Below are 21,306 nucleotides of genomic sequence, written 5' to 3' on the forward strand. Positions count from 1 at the left end.
ATATTGGTCATGCACTTAGTGCATGCCCACCAAAGTTCTCGTCATATATTCAACTCTTTCACAAGATTACATGCATGCATATGACTCAAGATGGCCCGAAAAATCTATATTGCCCCAAAATGAAAATAGCCCGACCCCAATAAAATTTAGTTTGATTGACTCAAAACAAAAAATATCATGTGCCTAGTAAAAAACAATCCGATTGACATCTCTAATTCTATCACTTAAAGTCGTCTCTGTTACATACTATGAAGATATCATCAAACACATCCTTGACATAGAGACCTGAAAATTATCATGTACTAGCTCTTTAAAGCTGCATATTGTTCCATCTACATCAAGAATGGAATGATATCAAAATATTTGAAACATCCACCAAATATATTATTTCTTGATCTATGTATGTGTCTGCATCCACCAAAACTACTTTTTTTGGACACATATATAGCATGGATCTGATGTTGAGAGATGAGCCTCTTGTTGAGGTCTCTCAAGAGATGAAAAATGAAAGAGAAATACGTCTGTCTCACCTAACTATGAATATGATGTCTAAGTTTCTTCATCTTCTCTCTCATATGTATAACCATAATGATGTGTTTTTTAAAACCTATGATTCTAAGGCAGGACTCAAATTTCTACGACGTAGGTCTCCCTCGTTTATGATTAGTTTTTGGTTGCTTTGAAGCAGACGAATCAACGAACTTGATCAAGAATAGTAGGAAGTTCATATCCTCAGGAAATTCGTCTTACCTTCCTATAACCACTGCTGTTCCATCTTGCAAATCCCAAATCTTTTTATGACGACAGTTGTGACTATGGATGCAAGATTTGTCTATTACTCAACAACTCAAAAACAGAGAAATTTTGATTTTTTTTACCTGTGAATGAGATAGAAAGCTGATGCAGGTGGTGAGCATGATACCACCAAAACCAGCATGTAGACTAGGCATACTTGGATCACTATGCATGAGACGAGACGAGACGAGACAAAACAAACAACATGAGACGGAAAAAACAAGAAGAGTGCACTATTTTCTTGAACTTAACGTCGATCACTACCTATAGTTCAACTGTTCAAGGCAGGTACTGTTCAACCTTGATGGGGACTTTTGAGTTAGGCCGTCATGACTCTAGCAAATTTTCCTGGTTGATCATAAAGAAACAGAGTATGTATTATCCAGCGTATGAGAAGCCCTGCAAAAAATATACTATGATAGCTTCACAGTAAATGAGCTTACATTCCGTTAGGGTTAGTACTTAGTAGATCAGCGTCTGAGATAGGCAGGGATGTTCGGTAGAGCTTCTTGTCCCCGTTGATTTGCAGCGTGGACGGATTATGCTTTGGTTATTCACAAGTTACAAACAGATTTGAATACTTCTGAAACATTTGGATCTTCCAGAAATGCAACATCACAATGCAATTCAAGAACGTGGAAGAAAATTATGCCAATAATTTTACAGAGAAGTTTCAAGAATCAAGCATCTAGATTTGCCTAACTGGTAGTACAGTATTTGTCAAATAACGATAACTTAATTAATTGTATATCTAAAACATACAATATGTAAAAAAAGTTAAATCACTTAACGCTACAAAATATAGATTACTAATCGAGATTGAGACAATATATGCTACTCCTACTTAATTAATTTTTAATCGTGTTCGGTCTATATAAGTTCTAAATTGATTCATAGATAGCATTCTTTACAAACTTATACTTCTTTCTTTTATTACTATTTATATAAATTATTATTAATGTTTACTGTATGTATTTTTAGTATTTTATCTAGAGCAGAAACCAATTATTATTAAAGTATTAATTTATATGATAGTACTATATATTATAGATTTAAATGTGCTTGAGAAATTAATGAGTGTTTGGAACTAAGAACGAATAGTAAAATCTCAATTAGTAGGATTTGAGAATATCTAATAAAGTTAAAATATGGTTCGCTTTTTAAAATAAATACTCCTGGTAAAATCTCAATTAACTGTGTGTTCAGGGGGACAAGTTAAAATATCATTATATAGAACTATGTAGATTTTGTTTTTCTAAATCAAGCCAATGTATATGTTTTTCTCAACCGGAAATAAAGGGGTAGAATACCATCGATAGATTTTCTTTCTATTTTCTTAACAGAGCAGATAAGATTTTGCTTAAATATACTTATATCCCAGTATGAATATGAAATACTACTAAGGACTATAATAATGAGAGTGGTATCCGATTAAATTGGAAGAAAAGTTCAATTGACGTATAAAATAAATAACATTTGCATACCAAATTAGGCATGTGACATTGCAGATAACTTCAAGAATCAACCAAATCAGATCAGACATTTGGACCTTTCTTTCTTCTCTAAAATATCCAAAAAACAACTCCAGAAAATTCATCCAGATCAACACCACCACCCACAGGAAATAGAATGAATCCATACTCTCATTTGAACTCTGAAACCACACACACAAACACACATAGTGAAGGAGAAACAGCTAAAAATACATAATAGGTGGCGAGATAATTACAGATCAACCTAGCGATACATAAAAAAATCCGCATTCGATTTTTATTTAAGCAAAGAAAACTGAAGCGAGTGATTGTTGTGGTAGCCACAGGAAAGTATAGTAGTCCCTCATCACTAAACTGTTAACTATCATAGTATTATTTAGCCTGTAACACTAACACACACAAGTGGAATATATCCTATTTCAACTATAAATATACAGTTACCATAACTTTGGTTGGTAAGTCTTGAACCAGATTTGAGTATCAACCTTCATGCAATATTAGATGCAGGAGTAGGGAAATTCCGACGATGATGAATATAATCTTCCAAATAATTGGTTTCCATTCTATTGGAGCAGTATGATAGTTATGAAAGCCATGAACATAACCTCCATGAAAGGAGCTCGAAAACAGGTATGGGGCTCCAGAGGTGGCTCCATACACTGTGGCGTCGTGGAACCCGTGCACCTGGAGGTTGAAGATGGCCGGTATGACACCAAAGAGGGTAGACAGTGTCAGGTGGCCGAATCTTGCAGCTGACATAGGCATGGCTCTTATGATGGGGTCCAGCTCGTTTGGTTGGATATAGTTCATATCTACACGAGGGGCGGCCGTCTGTGGTCTCTGCCCCATTGGTCGATTTGGGACAAGGATTCCCGGGAGTGATCGGGACCTTGGATCACAATTTGATTTCCCCCTTCCGTATATGGGGATTAGTTTCTCCTCCTGTACAATGGCCTTGCAAACAGGGCACTCGTGGCAATGTGAGTGGAGTCGGAGCCACTGGTATAGGCACGGCCAGCAGTAGAGATGGCCGCATAGCGTCACAATTGGTTCTTGCGCTAGTTCAAAACAGATGTTGCATTCGAAATTTCCTGTGTCGTAGACTAAATCAGCTGAAGAGGAGGCGTCCATCAATTCACCAAAACCGCGATCCATATGTACAGCCCCGAGCGTTGAATCTGTTAGATCATAACCAATGCCAAAAACAACATTCTGATTTATATCCGTTTATACTTGATGCAAAAATCAAATTAAACAACATATGAATATATGAATTAAGGAGGAAACAAAAATAATGCCAACAGTCATCAATTCAATAGTTAAATCGATCTTCACATTAAAAAAAGAAAAGCAAGAACAATACATCAAACAACTTACACAAACCTAAAAATAAAGAAACTAATGACCTTCTCAATGACATATAGATCAAGTAATAATCTATCTATTGGGATTCACAAAATCTTACCATGAACAATTCAAACAATTATTCAATTTAGAAAGTATGAAATCTGAATCAAATTTTAACATACAGAATGCATCAACCTAACAACAGTAAAATCAGATTAACTTCGGATCAATCTCAATTTCAATAAACAACTGCAGATAATCAGATTACCGGAAAAAAAATTAAATTCCAGTCCACTAAAAACATATTAAAAGATAATCGGAATCATTCAATCGCAGAACTTCAAACATTAAACAAAACCACTGTTCCCTCAATCTAAAACCATCCGAAAAAATCAAGCTACTCAGATATAATTAATCACTCACTGAATACTAAAATCCAATACATAAAACAAAAAATCACAATTAGAACACTGAAAACACACATTAGATTTTTCCGAAGAAAAAAAAATTAAAAACCACAGACAAGCATCATCCGAGAAATTAGATATTCACCAGAAGAAAACATCAAAGCGAGCTGAAATAGATCAAAATTAGAAGGAAGATAATACAGATCAGGTAGAATTTACAATGTATGCATGAATTAAAGCTAAACGAGTGAAAATAGGGAAATCTAACCTCCTGAAGTAGTATACCAAAATACAACAGGTAGGTGGGATTAGAAAAATAGGCCGTAAATTTATGGAAGTTTGTGAGCGTGGAAAAGAAAAAATAAAGAGGAAATACGATAATTTACAGGGACTGATGAGCAAATACGGATAATTCTTAAAATGGATCTTAACCACATCTTCAGCATCCCAACAAATGGTCGGTGATTGCGGGCCGTTGGATTCCTTGATCAATAAACACAACATTAAATTAAATAATAAACAGAAATTACAAACATTTTATTTAACCTCTTTTGACATATTAAATGAGTAAATCCTCCTGGAAATTACAAACATTTTGTTCCAAAGCAATATTTCGCAATGATATTACAGCATATACGAAATTGCGGATTAATGTATAATATTGTTAGAGGTGGATGTGATGATGTTTCCAACCAAAACTCTTTTTTTCTTGTTTTATTTGTTGGTAAATAATGTTTTATACATGAGTGTCATTTGACGTGTCGCGTCAGCAATATACAGTACTGATAGGGTATGTACTATGTATTGAATAATAATTTTGCATATGTTTGTGTAGAAATGTTAAAATAGCAGTAGGAGTATAACATTTTGGTATAAGTGACAATAACATAGTAGTATGTGTTTCGGTACAAACTCTACTTAAAACATAGACTGCTACTTTTAACAATATCAATTTTTTTATACTCCATTTCTTTTAGGGAAAATTGAGACCAACAACAACATCAACAAGCAAGTAGGTTACATCTACAAAAATCCCGATTTCTAATTTATTAAATGATTCATAAATACATTCCTTCAATGTGACACGACTTACATCTAAGAAAAGGGCGTATTTCGTCCTTTTTTTATGTAAATTGATTGTTGTGGTTTGAATAAAATGTATTGTTTGAATAAATTACTTTGACGGTAAACAGTTAGACATTAAATAAGATTAATTTTCAGTTCGTTCTCGTCTTTGTTTCAATTTAATTATACATAGAATCTTTGAAGTTTGCAAGTAGAATGAAACAGAGGCAGATGTAAAAAATCATTTTGGTATTTACTTTTTGTTTTATTTCAATTCGATAATTTTCTCTCTCAGTTAAAATGTTAGTACTATATTTTGTTTATTAGTAAATCAATTTAACTAGAATTTATAAATAAGAAGAAAAAAATTGGAAAAGTAGATAAATTGTATAGTGTTCAATTTCTTAGTACTAAAAAATTACGAATACGGGATAGTGTTCAAAGATGTTAGAACTGGTGTCGCCTCAGGCCCGGTCGTCTTGGATTATAGTATGTTACAAAGCCAGCAGTGGTGACTTACACAGCCCTGTTGAAGTAAAAGAATCAAGCAAATGAAGCAGAGTCTCGTAACATGGCCTCACTATTATGTCTAAAATTAAAGCCATGAAGCGAAAATTCTGCAACAATGTGCACCAGAGCTGGAAAGGGAATGATTACCAGGGCATCATCATCAATCAGCTCTGTTTCGCAACCAGTTCAATGTCAGCTCCAATTTCAGCAATCTTGGCTTCCTTAGACGACTTTGCTGTTTTGGCAATTGTTAGCACGTCGAAATCCAAAGCAACCCTTCTCACTAGGCCTTCGAGCATCTGTTTTAAAAAATTTGGCATTGGGAGTTACGAAAATGTTCACAGCTTTTGTATTCCAGCTTTTGTATAACCATAATAAGTTCATCCATCACTAGGATAACAAAAGGTATATAGCAGTTGATAGGGGCATTAAATATAGCTTGGAAGAGAAATTCAGTAACTAGAAAGTAGAAAGTGGCCACTATTTCAAATAATGAAATGCAAGAATACATACCAGTGAGCCAATTGCCACCATAGCCCGAAATCTGGAATCGGAATCAACTGTTTCCCCTTCAGCCATCTACGGGAGATGACAAAAGAATGCAACAATATAAACATTAGTTACATCAATGAAACTTCAGCTCACTGCTCCAGCTAAACATGCTGTGACTCAAGTGCTTAAAGGAGAAAGGTTGACTAACTCAAATTCAAGACACCCATCCATTTCAATGTCTTTCATGATGAAATGGACAAAAACCAGCAAAGAAAGGATACCTCTAGTGCTGCCGAAAGAACTTGAGATTGGCCTTCCTCATCCTTCTTCTCAATCAAAAGAACAGCATAACTGCAGAAATCAATAGTTATCAACTCCAAGAAATTTTGTACAGTACTGATATTGCTCTAAAGTCAGCAATTTTACTTGCAAATCATCTTAAATCGCAAGTTCTAACATGAGATCATAAGTACTCCATATAGCTCATCATTTTCTCTCAAACAAAATGGAAAGAGCATTTGGCATAGATTTAAGTCAAAGTGAAATTAAGACAATTCACTAAATCTTCCACTTACTTGAGGATCAAAGTTGCGTAGGACAATTGGACATTCTTATTTGAAGATGAACAACAGCATGATAGTGCATCAAGAACCTACAAGATCAAAATATTAAAACTTTACCATAAATAAGTAAAAGCCTGTGCGAGTACCAGATGAGACAAAAAGAACATAGAGACAATTGGGAAATGAAGCAAGTTAGGAAAGAGAAAAATAGTCACATGCTCAACAACATAGCTATATTAGCCACCCAGACACCACCTACCCCTCCCCCAACCCTTGGAAGTATTTTCTGCAAATACACCCATGCAACCCGTCCACCAGCCCCATCAGATCTGTATCTCTTTCCTCTCACAATGTCACACAACCACCACCATCATGCAATCGCCGCCGCCACTGATGTTTTCCTGCTGCCCCCCCTCTCTAGTTTCTTTTGTTATTATATTTTTTCCATTTCGTTTTCATTTTTGGGGGTATTTAGGTCAATTTGGCAAAAAATTATCTTTTGAAGTTGGTGACTGAAAACAAAATTCCACAATCCAAAGTGATTACAACAATATTTGGTTCCACAACATATGCCACAGGAATGAAGGGTGTTTTCTGCATAATATCGCTCTTACCTCAGCACGATTATTTAATAACCATTCATGGTAGCATGTGTTTTTGAAAAGATTAGTAACTGCACGGAGGCAGGTAAGCAGATTTGCAGGAAGCGGAGGACTCGCAGTCACCTTCTTTATCACCTCAATGACTATATCTGATAAGAACAAATTCAAGAATGAAGCAGTAACAAATGAATAAGAAAAAAACTTAAAATAATAAACACAAGACCCGGCCCTCTAGAAACAGCACCCTAAGCACAGTCAAGCTAGTAGCAGCCCCAAAAATTAATATATACTCCCTCCGTCCGCGAATAGGAGTCCCGTTTTGCCATTTTAGTCCGCCGCGAATAAGAGTCCTGGTTCACTTTTACCATAAATGGTAATAGGGTCCCACCTTCCACTAACTCATTCCACTCACATTTCATTTAAAACTAATATATACAAGTGGGACCCCTATTCCATTTACTTTTTTCCACCCACTTTTCTTAACATTTCTTAAAACCCATGCCGCCAAGAAATGAGACTCCTAATAGCGGACATAGGGATTAGTTTATAGATCTATATACCATGTGGAAAACAAGAAAGTAAAACATGAAGAGCATTCAACAACAACAGGAACCTATTTGGTGAAACAGATGTGAAAAAGAAAGTGAAATGAATAATCACAGAGCTAATCTCATTAGTACCATCTTGATCCTTGACGTGCTGCATAAGCTTCGCTGCTCCATCCGGGTGCAACACAATCATCCTTACTACGTCAATAACTGCAACAATGGCTTCTAGATTAGTAAGAGATAAAAATAAAGTGCCTGTGTTGGAAAAGTTATTTTTGTCACTGAAAAAGGCCATGCATGCAGCCTTCCTTTTTAACATATAAAGGTCTTTCACACACAGTTTTCTCCTTTATCATATCCCACACAGTTTTCCCACGGTAAGTGTGGTGTGGAGTGGAGGGAACGGGTTTATTAAATTGTTGGTAAATGTATTTTGAGTAGAGAAAGGTCCCTCAAGGCTCAAAGGGTATTGTGTTAGGTAATAAAGTGTTGGGCTTTTGGTAATTATTGAGTATGCATGGGGTTTAAAATATAAAAGAATGGATGGGGTCATGTACTAAAACAGAAACACCACAGTTATTGTGGACGGACGAAAATGGAAAAAAGACCACATTTGCCAAGAAAAGTAATGCATTGTTCTGTATGTTAGCTTTCACAATTTCATAACTAAATGAGAAATAGTATCTACGTAGTCTGTCCCTACACTAGAGTTTGAGATGATGCATTTAAAGTTTCTAACATGGCAAAAATATGCAACTCAGTATTCTCTTAAATAAAGCTTGAACAGAAAATTTGTGCCTAGTTTACCAACTTTTCAGTTTAAACAATCCTGTATATTTTCAATCTAACAGGATGCAAAAAATGTCAAACGAGCAGCTCCAGCTTATTTGATTGTCCATCCAAATCATCCCAATGCTAAAAATTCCTCAACACAAACACTAGAATTTTTCCACATTATGAAATGATCAAGTAGCATCTCATTATCACATTACCATATTTCTACAGATAAGTGGTTAAACTAAAAGCGTATGCAAATATGCATGTGCACCCGCATGTTTCTGCACACACATAATTACACAAAACAAGTTGATAGCTTATGTATGTAGATACTATCAAACTATAGATCTAAAGATAGTTACCTGGAAAAAGCAAAGCAACTGGCCATGTTTTCAGAACTTTCAACATCAATGCCACATCAACATCTGCAAATCTACTGCTATGGTAGTGTGATGTGTCTTTCAAGATCTTAACAATGGCATTAAATCTAGACATATCACTGTCACTCAATGATAAATGTTTCTTTTCCTACAGGAATGCAAAAAACAAGTGTCAGACAGAAATAGGCTAGCTAAACAGAAACTAATCAGTGCGTGGCAATTAACATTTACAAGGTCAGAGGAAGAGGTGGCAGCAAAAATTAGAACTTTCAACAAGTGAAGTAACACGCAGAAGGTAAAACAATGCCATAGCTGACACCATATAACAAGAGGAAACAATAATCAGACTATGAAGGAAACAGATTACCGGGTCAGACAGCAGGGAACTGTTAAACTCAGAAATCTTCTTTAGGATTCCATCAAACTGAGCTGTGTCGAATGCAAGCATCCCTCTCTGCACAGAAAAAACAAGTATTAAGCATACTAGAGAAAGTAACCAGCATAAAGATTTTTTTGGATTTCGTGATCCAAAAAAAGCATTTAGTAAAGTATATGCGTAATAACTGCCATTAGTAGAAAAATACAATGGAGTACTGCATCTAAACAACATCGGCAGTAATCCTCACTGCTGCAAATATTATAACTCATTTAACCTAACTTTACACTTGGAAATTGATGCCAGAAGTAATTGGTGATCTTCAAGTTATGACCGAGGTATCTTCATCATACAATTAGTGAAAGAAGATCCACATTCTGATATTATATACCATAGGCATTTATCACTCTTTAAATGACATATCAAAAAACAAGACACTGTTATCTCCTGAAAATCAGAAGTGGAACACTTTGAAGCACGGAGACAAAGATATTCCATTTTTATAATTCTAAGATATTCCTATTTACTTAACTTTTACCAACCTGGAACAAGGACAGTTCCTAGGTTTAGTGGATTGTGTTTTCAATGTTAACATGGTTCACCTAACTTCCTGATATTTAACCAAAAAAGTGTCTGCAAGACTAGACTTCCCAGTGTTTTTCCCAACAACTCTCAATTTGTTCTCTCACAATAACACATCCCACAAACAGTTTCAAACACTTTCTGATGAAAATAAATCATACATGATCTAACCAAACCAAACCAAAGCATATGAACATGATTTATAACCTACCACAAAGAATTAAGCTCAACAGAGGAAAAACATAAAATGATTAAAGTTCACAAAAATTACTTTTGGAATGTGCTTGTAAGAAGGCTTTGACGATGATGCATCTGCATTAATACAGGCAACAATTACAACCTCTTCCACTAATAATCGCAGGAAAATGGAAAAAGAGAATACAAATTCAAGGATAGCAACCTGGGAATTTTGATGGTGCACCAGGAACATAAGCACTGGCTGAAGAATTAGAACAGAAAAATAAATGGTAAGGGTGAACAAAACATCAAAATTTATCCAGATTTACATAACAAACGCTGGGCCTTACATCCAGTATAAGGGTCTCGAAATAATGGATCTGGAGTAAAATCCTTTTGTCCTGTGTTTTGCAGAATAAATTCTACAATCTGTTGCCGGTAAGAAAGTGGCAAATTTTCATTGAGTAACCACTTATCAGCAACATCATATGGATTTTCTGTAGCACAGAGGTGTTTACAACATCAAAAGACTGATTTAAGTACCCCACAATTGTTCACAGAAAGAGAGAGAGAGAGCAGAATAAGAAGAAACAAATAGGGCCACAAGAAGATATTGAACTACAATATTTGGATTGCACCCATAATCGCATTACAAGCCGAATTTGATAAGCCAAAGGTACAAGGATTCCTATACATTCCCTAAAAAGTTTATGTTCTCAAAAGAGCATACCTGAGCGATTGTAGGGAAGTTTTCGTATAGGTTCACCGTCTCCAATGTCAACATCGAATACTGGACATGCCATGTAACTTGTTATTTAGTTTGGGGGGGAGGGGGGGTAAAGAAATGATATAAAAGATGATAAGAGTAGATATGCAAGCCTAACCATGGTCATACTGAACGCCATTGAGCATGGAGGACTTCATATTATCATCTGGTCCATCAACTACTTCACCAATCTAGATTGGAAATGAGGATGAAGTACACATGAGTCAGTTTGGAAAGCACAACCAGATAATTAACAAAAATGATAATTTCAGAAACTGATTAGGGTTTAGGGATTAACAAAATTGAAGGGCAATTCATGGCAAGGTAGTCGTCTTGACTCTTGAGGAATGTGAAATAGCCTAGTGCTGGACCACAAAATGCAATTACCTTATCCCACTTCTGTTCTCTCATATTCCAAGCATAGGCCACACCATTATCTCCTTCTCGAACTACCTTTGTCTGTCCATCACTACTTCCTGATCATTTACAATTGAAACATTTTTGCACGCATGAATAGAGTAGAAGCTCATGGGTGATTCAAGATAGACCCAATAATTACATTCGGAGGATCATAAACTCTAAATAGATGCAGTAGAAAATAATGATGCCAAACATACCTGGAGTCTTTAATGAATCTAGACCTGGTAACTCTTCCAATTTCAGGCCTCCAACTCTTTTCCTAAAGCACACCAGGTGAAAAACATCAGCAACAGAAAATGCACAGAAGATGTTTCAGAGTGACTCTACAGCTACTCTCTAGGTTACGTACAGTCTACCAAATTGAAACACAAAGCTTCAAACTTTAAATAATGTCATTCTTCTGAATCCACAAAACTACTTTCATCTTCAGTGTCTCCACACATAATGAAATAATACTTCAACATCTTGAAAATTCTGCCCTTTTTTCTCCAAACAAACAAACAGAGTGCATAGTGCATACATAGGCTTTCTGCCTGAACTTGGTATCACTATGCTCATAACCACACATAATGATCCCTTGAGCACAATACAGTGAGCACCTTAATTTGTCAATTTCTTGACCAAGTGACAATAGAGATAGGGCATGGATACCTGCTGAGTTTGTATTGAGAAATTTGAGAAGTAAATGAGTCAAGCTCTACAGTGTCAGCAGTCCTTTCATGATCTACGGTCCAGATGCGCACGATGCCATCAGAGCAAGCAGTCACAATATCGCCATTTTCCAAGAATTTAGCATCCCAGACGCAACCAGGATGCTCTATGCTCTGCACACAAATTCCATCTGCAATAGAAACATTATTTTTCATGCTAGATAAAGAATTTTGAATCATGGCATTACATGCACACTGCAATAATGATATGATATATAGAGGGTTGCACTAGGATAAACTATCCCATTAGTGCACAACTAAGAACTAAATAATTCATTGAATTACAAAATAGATTGTCTGGATTCTGTTTCCCGAATATCAGTATAAAAAATCGCGCAAATCAGGGAAAATAAAGGAAACGATAATATTAGAGCAGTTTATGTAAAGCTAACCACTTTCTCTCTCCTAAAAATATCTCAAAACTTTGAACTCCACATAACTCTCTCGATTTAAATTATTACTCCCCCCGTCCCATGCTGCTCACACTTTTCATTTTAGGCAGTAAATTACAGATTGAATAATTAGTGTAATTAAATTATTATCTTTAGTATAATAAAAATAAAAAATACTTAACAAAGGAACACTTTATTACCTTTAATATCTTAATAAAATACTCTGATTCTTACTTAAAATAGAAATAGTGCAAGTAGTTTGGAGCGGCCCGAAACAGAAAAGTGCAAGCGGCATGGGACGGAGGGAGTATCAAATTTAAAAGGTAATTTGATGAGAATTATAGCGACATCCTAATTGCACATGTTTTAGATGAGGAAACTTGATAACATTTTTTTTGCATGTTCATATGTTTGTGTGTTGAGTGTTATACTGATATTGATATTCCATGAACGTTTGTGTTGATATTGATAGGCTTCAATTCATCTTTACACAGTACATGAATTTATATATATCAGTATATCCTTCCGGCAATGTCTGCAGTATGATCTATATCACTTTATCACTTGCCCTATATCTATATGGTAAATAAAAAAGATCATTATGAGAAAATTTCGACCCATAACTACTTATCCACTAACATCTTAAATGCATCATCCTAATGTGAAGAATATATGTACATGCAACATATCAAAATATGCATATTAGTACCAGAAAGATACGCAATTGATTATGGAAATGTGGAGTTACATTAGGATATACAAGTACCTTAGTTTTAATGTTAGTTTTAATGGACCATCATATCCTTTTCTATTTAAATTAATTACAAAATATTGCTACATGACATGCGTTGATACCATTAATCAATAAATCAAATGAATATTATTGGTTCTTAATATGACTTGAATTGTGGTTTTCTTTAATACAGCCCTATACATACATAATCAACAAACCAAAATTGGACAAGTTGATATCATCTCCGATTATCGACACTAAAGAAATAGAGAATATTGAGGAAAATTTTTAGCAAATAGACATTGATCTAATTTTAAGTAAAGAAGGACCATCACGTGGACTATATAAATTTGATTGAATATTCTATATGTCTGTTGGCATATTACTACCCAACAACCAACTGGAAGACAATCTGAAGGAATAAAATACAGACAAATTTAAGCAAGGCCAAACATCGGAAGTAGATAAATATATTTGCTGATCACATCCATGATCCATGGCAGACACAACCATCATAAATACATAAAAAAACAATTAGGACAGTCAAATCCAAATAGAAGCTCACATTGTACCCGGTAGTTAACCAACAACCAAAGCAACAAAGAGCTGATTGTTCGCACATTGTCCATAGAAAGGCAAATTAATCCACGGGACTCATCAAATCTTGGCCAAATCAAGTATGCATTAAAAACGGAAAGAAAATAGTTTTTAAAAAAGAGTTAATTAATTTGTGGCAACTGGCAACAGAGGAAAAGGAAGAAAAAACAGAATCACCTTTCCATATCTTTGCGGAACAATCCTCGCTAGCACTGACTATAAGGCCAGATGCATGAGCATCTACAGAATAAACAATGGATGTATGACCAACCATCTCCATTAGAAGCTCCCCACTAAGGGCCCATAGCCTGATTGTACTGCCATATAGAAAGTAAATAACGATCAGGAGTGATCAGAATGAAGACAAAAACAGAGGGTAAAAGAAGAGAAAAATTATTCATAATCTTCACTAACGCCAAAACTAAATAGAAGTTGCTGTACAATACAATGTAACAATATCTGTATCGAACTATAAACACTTATAACAATGAGAGTAGCTAGCCACCGGGAAAAGTAGATATCAAGTCGATTATAGATATAAACCCTCTTTCGTTGTTATATATCTCTCATTAGCATGTCTACTCAGGAAACATCTTACCCATCATGAGATGCAGAAAGAATTCCTAAGTTTGGCATAATAGCCACTCCTCGAACAGTATCTGCCAAATATGAAGCGCAGCAAATCAGAATTCGTTAGTGAAGGAAGTAATTAAAAGATTAAATTAATGTCTTCCTCATTTCAGTTAAATCATTACCAAAAATTAAGATCAATCTAAAATCAACATTCATTAAGCTCAATAGATCCTTTCTATGATGCTCAAGAATTAGCATGTCTAGGAGTGTAAATGCCAAACTACATCATGATTCATGAACTACTCTAGGATTAAAAAGTAAGCTCAAAATTAATTGGGGCCAAATTAAGCTTCTTGAGTAGCTTGCAAGCTCAAATATACCACTCTCGATAGGCCAACAAACTCTAGGTTATTCATTAAGTAATTGAGCCCCATTTAAGCTAAAGATGTTAAAGCTCAGTGAAAGATCAAGCATTACAGTTTTTAGTCAAGAACTCAAGATCGACCTTAATCACACCCCTAGGCATGGACAACCATCACCTCAACTGGTTTGCATATAACTTAACTAAGTTCTAGGTCCATGAAGTGGTCTCCTGTCTTGTTGCTGACAACCTAAATATAAAGATGCACAATTGACTATTGCATATGCCACAAGATAGATAAAACCAAATTACAGCACATGATTGTCTTTTCATAAGAGCTTCAGGTTTTAAAGTGCACACATTTATATAATGAAATTGAACACACATGCTGCATCATGCATATTTAAAAAGAATTGACAGTAAGAACATAAGAGTACCATCTATAGCTAAGAAGCCATAATTGTTACACAGGAATATCCAAGACGAAGACCAATATGTAGATTACATTTGAATATGCTATATCAGATTGCATATTTGCATGACATTTTAAGAGCAACAAAAACAGTAGAATTAAAATAAATAAATAAATAAATAAAAAGGGAGACTGGAAGAAGGAGAGCCTACAAAGAACATTAATAGCATTATATATCACCTAAAGCCACAGTAATACCCAAGAGGAACACTAATATATATATTACATTTTAGGAAGCTTGAGCTTGTATTAGTTGTGAATCAAAATGAAAAATTGAAAAGCAACAAAAATATTGGCATTACCAGAAACTTGATAAATTACAGGGACAAAAAAAAATGGAAGAGTGGGTGATAAAATAACCTGTATGTCCTTGAAAAGTATGGATACAAGACTTCCCTTTCCAAAGCTTCAAAGTCATGTCACTGGAACCTGCATTAACCATTAAAACATATTGTAATTGAATGTTGAAATAAATATCTACCTTGCAAGATCATCAATCTCAAGCTACACAAACATTTTAGCTCCACTAGCAATTTAAGATGTCAGATTTTTTGGTCACTGAAAATACTTTTATATGGAATAAAACCAAAAGTAGCTAGAGATAGGTTTACAATTGGGATTGCAATTTTTTTCCATAAAAAGATTATCAGGATAAAAATTTCACTAATAACCTGCACACTGAACCATAATTGATGCGAGGAAAGCAATCAAGATAATATAATAAAGTAACTAAACCAAAAGACAGCTGGTGAAGTTGTAAAAGAAGGGATGAAGTCATTGCCTGTAACAAGCTCGCCAGAGGGCAACTTAATAACTGCTTGAATTGCTGCCTTGTGAGCTTCCCATTCCTCAACTTGTTGACTTCCTCTCCACCGTCTCAATGTACTAAGAAAAAGCAACCGCATCAATCCAGTTAGAGTGTAGCAAACAAAAAAGTCCCTTAACATACTTTGGGGGGGGGGGGTCTAAGTATAAGCTCTCGTAAAATGTTTTAGAGTGCTGAGTGAATTATAAGAAGCAACCTTATATGCTCCCAAATATGTGAAGGAACTTATAAGCTTACCCTCAGGGGGGAAGGAGAAAGATGTAAGCTATTTTAAGATCTCAACAAAACTCCTTTATTTTAATTAAAGCATCTGGATTATCATTATTATAATCAAATACAAGCTGGTGGTTTTTTATTCAAAACCTCAATGACTCATTTTTTGAACAGATTTCTTATCTTATAAGCTCCAGCCTTGACACAGGATCTTTCTATCTATATATAAGCTTATGGCACACCCTTTTAAGCCAAAAACATATGCTCCATATATGAATATATAGTTCTCTGTCACAAAACAGTGCACCACATAAAATTAGTCAAGTGACCAGTTGCATTACTAATTCATCTAAATTGAAGAGAGACCAGTCACATCAATTGCGGAGAGAGCAGTCACATCAGAATCCTTCGGCATTGGAATCGCCGCAAAACAAGAACACTCTGCATGTCTTTCTGTAAATGCCATATCTACAAGTCTGAGTAAATCTATGTATATGCATACCAAAAGTGACTGCCTAAGGCCAAGGATGTGCAGTTGTGCACCCTCAACAAGTGGCTAGTTGGGTTCCTACAGCTTTATCTAAATAAAATATGACGAATAACTATCACAGCAGGGATTAGATATCTAGGAAAGAACTTAATCGTGTTTGACTGTTTGTTACGTTAGTTAATCCCAACTAAAATAACTGCCACAGCTGGGATCATAATCAATAATCATGAAAGACATTATCATCATTCAGAAAATATAGCATACCAGTCCACGGATGATGACACGACATCTGAACCATCCAATGCAATGCCAGTGACTTGCAATTTATGACCCTTCAGCGTATGCACTTTCTCTCCCGTCGTCAGGTTCCAGACAAGAAGCAAAGTGTCCATCCCACCTGACATAATTCCTCCCTCTGGAAAATCTTCATTTGGAGGAATCCAAGCCAATGGCCCCACAAAACTAGTGTGGCCCAATAATATCTTTGACATTGTATAATCACGCTTTTGTGATTCATCCAAGGTCCAGAATCTAACTGTTCTGTCTCTTGAAGACGTTGCTATGCCAGCATTCCCGCATATGCATATACCTCGAGCCTAAAGATGTCAAAGTCCACAAAGCACATTAATAAGCACATTGAGTTCAGTTGTACTCATTATGAAGACAACCAGATAACGTCGATCAAAACTACATTAAACATCAAAATATTCCAGAAATGCATACTCTTACAGCATTAGTATTTCAATCCAGTTCATTAAGCCATTAAGCAGATAGTTTGAAACAAGCACCGAACAAAAAAAAACCTTAATTCTGTTTCAAAACTTTACACCGGTATATAAAAAACAGCACATACTCGAATCATTGGTCTGATCGATCAAATTAAGAATAACTAACTTGAAGTATGTCCAGATAAACATAAATTTCACAGTCAACTGTTCGTGATTGAATGAAATGCACCCAATGACATTGTGACTCGATAATAATATATCAAAACAGCACACATCTATTATCAAAAAACTAAACACGCTATACTCGTAATACAAAAATTGAGAGATCATACATCATCCTCGTGGCCTCGAAGTTGGCACCTCAGTTGATACTCCTTGAAATCGATATCCATAGAATTTGAAGCCATTCCTCAATTCGCGGCACGAGAGCTTTAGGGTTTAATAGAGGTTGCTTTGCTGACAAAAATGAAAATTTGAAAACATATTAAGCTGAAAATTAGGCAAATTGCCAACGGAGATATCAAAAAATAGGCGCAAATGATGACTTACATCAGTGAATTTCAGAATTGTAATGAGAGATTTGGGAACAGAAGTTGCTTTCCAGTATGTTGTTAGCGCAATGAAACTATTCCAGCCGTGAAATTATGAGAATCGGTAATAGGTTGCTACGCAAGTTAGTGAAGACGAGCATTCTCTCTCAACTCTCTCTCTCTTGAATTATTGGTATGGGCTAATTGCTAATGGGTTTGGTATCGGGCCTAATAGGCCTATGCTCTATTGAGCCCAATCATCATAGGCCTAAGGTTGCGCCTTGTATTTCGTTATATCTGGTTGACTGTTCTAGCCTTCTAGGAATTTTAACGCGATTTCACACTTGTTTGCTTGAATTCATCCAGAGATAGGAGGAAAAATCAGGGAAAATATAAAGTTTTTTTTCACATAATTTAAGAAAATAATATTTAGTTAATTAAATGAAAAAAAATAAAGTATGAAACGGGATAGAGTAAGACAAAATTTAAATATTAATTTTTACCGAAATGATAGTATGAGTCAATTACCTTATGCGTCCCAAAAAAGTACAAATTATATACCAAAAAGGCAGAGGGAGTACGATTTTTAATTATATTATGATATGTTTTATGGAATTATTTTCTTACAACTTGCATCCAAATCAAAAAATTTAAATAGTACGTTATTAGTGGATGGTACGAGTTTTAGTACAGAATTGATACAGGAAAAGAGATATAGAGAAAAATATTGGAGTGGGAAGTGAGACTCGGCGAGAAAAAACTACCAAAATAGAAATGATGAATTTTGGTGAACAGGTTAAAAATGACAAAAATAAAACTATTGGTTGAGGATGCAGGGAGTAATATATTTGATTCTTGCATAAACAATAGCCATGTAGGGTACAATAACTGTGTTTTAACAAAGTGAAACTACATTTGTTAGTCCTTGGACAATGCACTAATATCATTTGCAATCCTAAATATTTAAAAGTTATACCAAAAACTCCTGCACATTGATATAATATCGTTGGAATGACTTTTACACTATCTAAGACATAAATATCTTCAGGCTATATGGTATTTATGTATGCTTTCATGAGATAGAGAATCATCACTTTAGTCAAAGTTTTGAGACATTTTTTGAAAGAGAAAATAGTTAGTTATAACTAATAAGTTGATATAATATCCTTAATTTTTATATTCACAATATTGATACTGTAGAGTCTGGATTATCTAGCTTAATTTGATAATCCAGTGACTACTATTTAGTTATAATTAGCATGTTAAGGTTAGTTAACATTTAATACATTCGGTGCAACACAAAAAGTAATACCCATATGTAATGAAGCGTAAAAATGGGAGGTGGTGAAGAGGGATATGGTAGGTGAATCAAACTTATTAAGTATAACTAGTATTTTATAGTATTATATAGATATCGATTAATAAACAATACATCATCCCTTTCTTCATAAATGAGTAGCTAATTCTACGCTCGATACGTACATTCACATTCTCTATTTTTATAGTATGTATTAGTCTTGAGCAAATACCAGGCTCTTTCCACTTCTAGTCTTCATTAATACTACTAACGGAACCGAAATTTAAGTGCACACAAATTCAACAAGCGCTTACTAGTGGTATGTTACTTTCTATTACAAGTCTTCTCCACATATCCCTTTTTCATGTGGTCTCGTCATGACATTTCAACCTTGTCCTTACTTATATGTCGCGTCATGACATTTCCAAATTCCACCTTTTTAAAAGGGCACACTTGTTTTTCTCCTTCTCACCTCCACCGTACGTATCATTATCACTTTCTTCCCCAATTCCACCTTTTTAAAAGGGCATGAGCACCGCCGATGCTAGCTTGACGACGTCGCCGCTCCAAAACGAACAACTTTACATGGAGCATGTGATGACGGGGGAGATGCTTGGGTCCTTGGACAAGGCCTTCACTCAGAAGCTCCATCGCCTCGCTGCCTACAAGAAGGTGTCCGCACAGCGGCGGCCGTGATCTGCGTTTGGGCCGCGGCAGCCAATGCGGAGACACTCGGCGTTATGATTATTGGCGCTAAAATTGCTATTTCACGCGCTGGCTCGAAGGTTGCAGTTGGAGGCCGAATCTTTGTCGGAAACCTTTGATGATGATGGGGAGAAAGTGGCGGCGGTGGAAAAGTGCTTTGAAGAATTACTAGGGAAAGTTGACGACTACCGTGGTGACATGAAGTGGGTTAAACAAGTTGTGATTCGAAGCAGTATCTCCTAGATATGCTACTTGTAATATTGTTCAATTTGCAAGATTAAGTATCTCTATGTTTGATTCGTAAGATTGAATCTCCCAACTTAATTTTAGATGTATTTATCACCTTATAAATAAAAATACTAGTACTCTACGCATCATAAATAACTAGTACTAGTATTTTTATTTCCACAACAAAAGAAGCGAGTAATTTGTAGGGTTCAAGATTGGCAAACACTGAATATTTAGTTTTACTTACAAAAATCCGAGATCCTAAATTTTTGCTATTGACACATGTAAATCCTTTATACGGAGTAAATAATTATATGATCTAAATTGCACCAGACACGAGAATGAATCGTAGCCACCTAAGCTTTGTTGCATGGGGTGTGGATGCATGCAAGTTTTTCTCCACACGAATATTTATATAATCTCATTTTGTGTTAATATTGGTGTTTAATCGTCTTGGGTGATCTTTGATACGGAAAAGCTTACTATCATTATAATTATTTATTATACTATTAGTTATTCAGTCTAATTTATTAGTGTTCTTATTCGGAAAGTTACAAGTACAATCAAAGTGTTTTGATTAATACAGTACGGAGTATAACTAAACGACGATTGGTGATGAACCATTCAATAGGTGCTGAAAATTGTGGAGCTATATAAAGCATTTTGATCATCAAAGTTTCAGTCCACAATCGCTTTGAAGTTTGAATGTCTAAATATGAAGGAAATGAGTCTTCAGTTAGGATCGAGTTACTAAAGACATGCAAAGTGTGTAACAATCGATAAAAAAAAGTCAAAAAAAATTTTCCCCGGTCTCATTAATTGTTCCATTTTATCATTTTCATCTAGTCCTTAATTGTCTTATTTCATTTTTACTATATTAATTTGGTAAGTGAACTCCATATTTTACTAACTCATTTCACGCATAATTATTATAAAATTAATAATCACTTCGTCCACAAAAATAAACTAATTTCAGCAAAATTAGACTAATTCTAAATAAGGAAAGTTTTAAATATTTAATATAGACCTCACAATCCATCAATACTACTTCCACCATATTTTTCTTCCACTCTTTTACTTTACCAATTACGCATTAAATTTTGTGTCATTTACAAATGAATGAACTACGTAAATGGTACTTCCTCCGTCTC

The 21,306-nt window shown here is 35.1% G+C and overlaps 2 protein-coding genes and 1 long non-coding RNA gene across 4 annotated transcripts; all 3 read right to left on the reverse strand.

The window, feature by feature from the left end:
* Positions 1 to 293: 293 nt before the first annotated feature.
* On the reverse strand, positions 294 to 1,676 carry LOC121747584. Its single transcript, XR_006039225.1, has 3 exons — positions 1,239 to 1,676; positions 1,060 to 1,143; positions 294 to 960 (listed from the first exon to the last, which is right to left on the reverse strand). It is a non-coding gene; the product is annotated as an uncharacterized LOC121747584 (long non-coding RNA).
* Positions 1,677 to 2,441: 765 nt separating this feature from the next.
* Positions 2,442 to 4,402, reverse strand: LOC121747583 (E3 ubiquitin-protein ligase RMA3-like). Of its 2 annotated transcripts, none has more exons than XM_042141657.1 (2): positions 4,311 to 4,402; positions 2,442 to 3,466 (listed from the first exon to the last, which is right to left on the reverse strand). In XM_042141657.1, exon 2 carries the CDS (start codon positions 3,441 to 3,443, stop codon positions 2,769 to 2,771), a length of 675 nt encoding a protein of 224 aa, XP_041997591.1. In that variant the 5' UTR covers positions 3,444 to 3,466; positions 4,311 to 4,402; the 3' UTR covers positions 2,442 to 2,768. The 2 variants fall into 2 exon arrangements, with proteins under 2 accessions (XP_041997591.1, XP_041997590.1); XM_042141656.1 differs by lacking the exon at positions 4,311 to 4,402 and adding an exon at positions 4,188 to 4,291.
* Positions 4,403 to 5,426: 1,024 nt separating this feature from the next.
* On the reverse strand, positions 5,427 to 18,085 carry LOC121748481 (phospholipase A-2-activating protein-like). The gene is made up of 24 exons (XM_042142868.1): positions 17,945 to 18,085; positions 17,728 to 17,851; positions 16,932 to 17,263; positions 15,920 to 16,023; positions 15,499 to 15,567; positions 14,331 to 14,391; positions 13,910 to 14,049; positions 11,952 to 12,141; positions 11,498 to 11,559; positions 11,268 to 11,356; positions 10,999 to 11,071; positions 10,845 to 10,904; positions 10,465 to 10,611; positions 10,338 to 10,376; positions 10,209 to 10,249; positions 9,347 to 9,433; positions 8,962 to 9,127; positions 7,955 to 8,032; positions 7,287 to 7,423; positions 6,685 to 6,761; positions 6,391 to 6,460; positions 6,131 to 6,196; positions 5,765 to 5,916; positions 5,427 to 5,633 (listed from the first exon to the last, which is right to left on the reverse strand). Exons 2-23 carry the CDS (start codon positions 17,800 to 17,802, stop codon positions 5,782 to 5,784), a joined length of 2,298 nt encoding a protein of 765 aa, XP_041998802.1. The 5' UTR covers positions 17,803 to 17,851; positions 17,945 to 18,085; the 3' UTR covers positions 5,427 to 5,633; positions 5,765 to 5,781.
* Positions 18,086 to 21,306: the final 3,221 nt, after the last annotated feature.

This window comes from Salvia splendens, chromosome 9 (assembly GCF_004379255.2).
Source record: "Salvia splendens isolate huo1 chromosome 9, SspV2, whole genome shotgun sequence".
In the NCBI taxonomy this organism is placed as follows: domain Eukaryota; kingdom Viridiplantae; phylum Streptophyta; class Magnoliopsida; order Lamiales; family Lamiaceae; genus Salvia; species Salvia splendens.

What these genes read in the sequence shown, in the direction of transcription:
- LOC121748481 (XM_042142868.1), bottom strand. Translation starts at nt 17,802, where the DNA reads ATGGCTTCAAATTCTATGGATATCGATTTCAAGGAGTATCAACTGAGG. An exon ending in TGGCGTTCAGTATGACCATG is followed by an intron (nt 10,905 to 10,998) that starts GTTAGGCTTGCA and finishes TGGCATGTCCAG; the next exon opens with TATTCGATGTTGACATTGGA. An exon ending in GCACGTCAAGGATCAAGATG is followed by an intron (nt 7,424 to 7,954) that starts GTACTAATGAGA and finishes TGTTCTTATCAG; the next exon opens with ATATAGTCATTGAGGTGATA.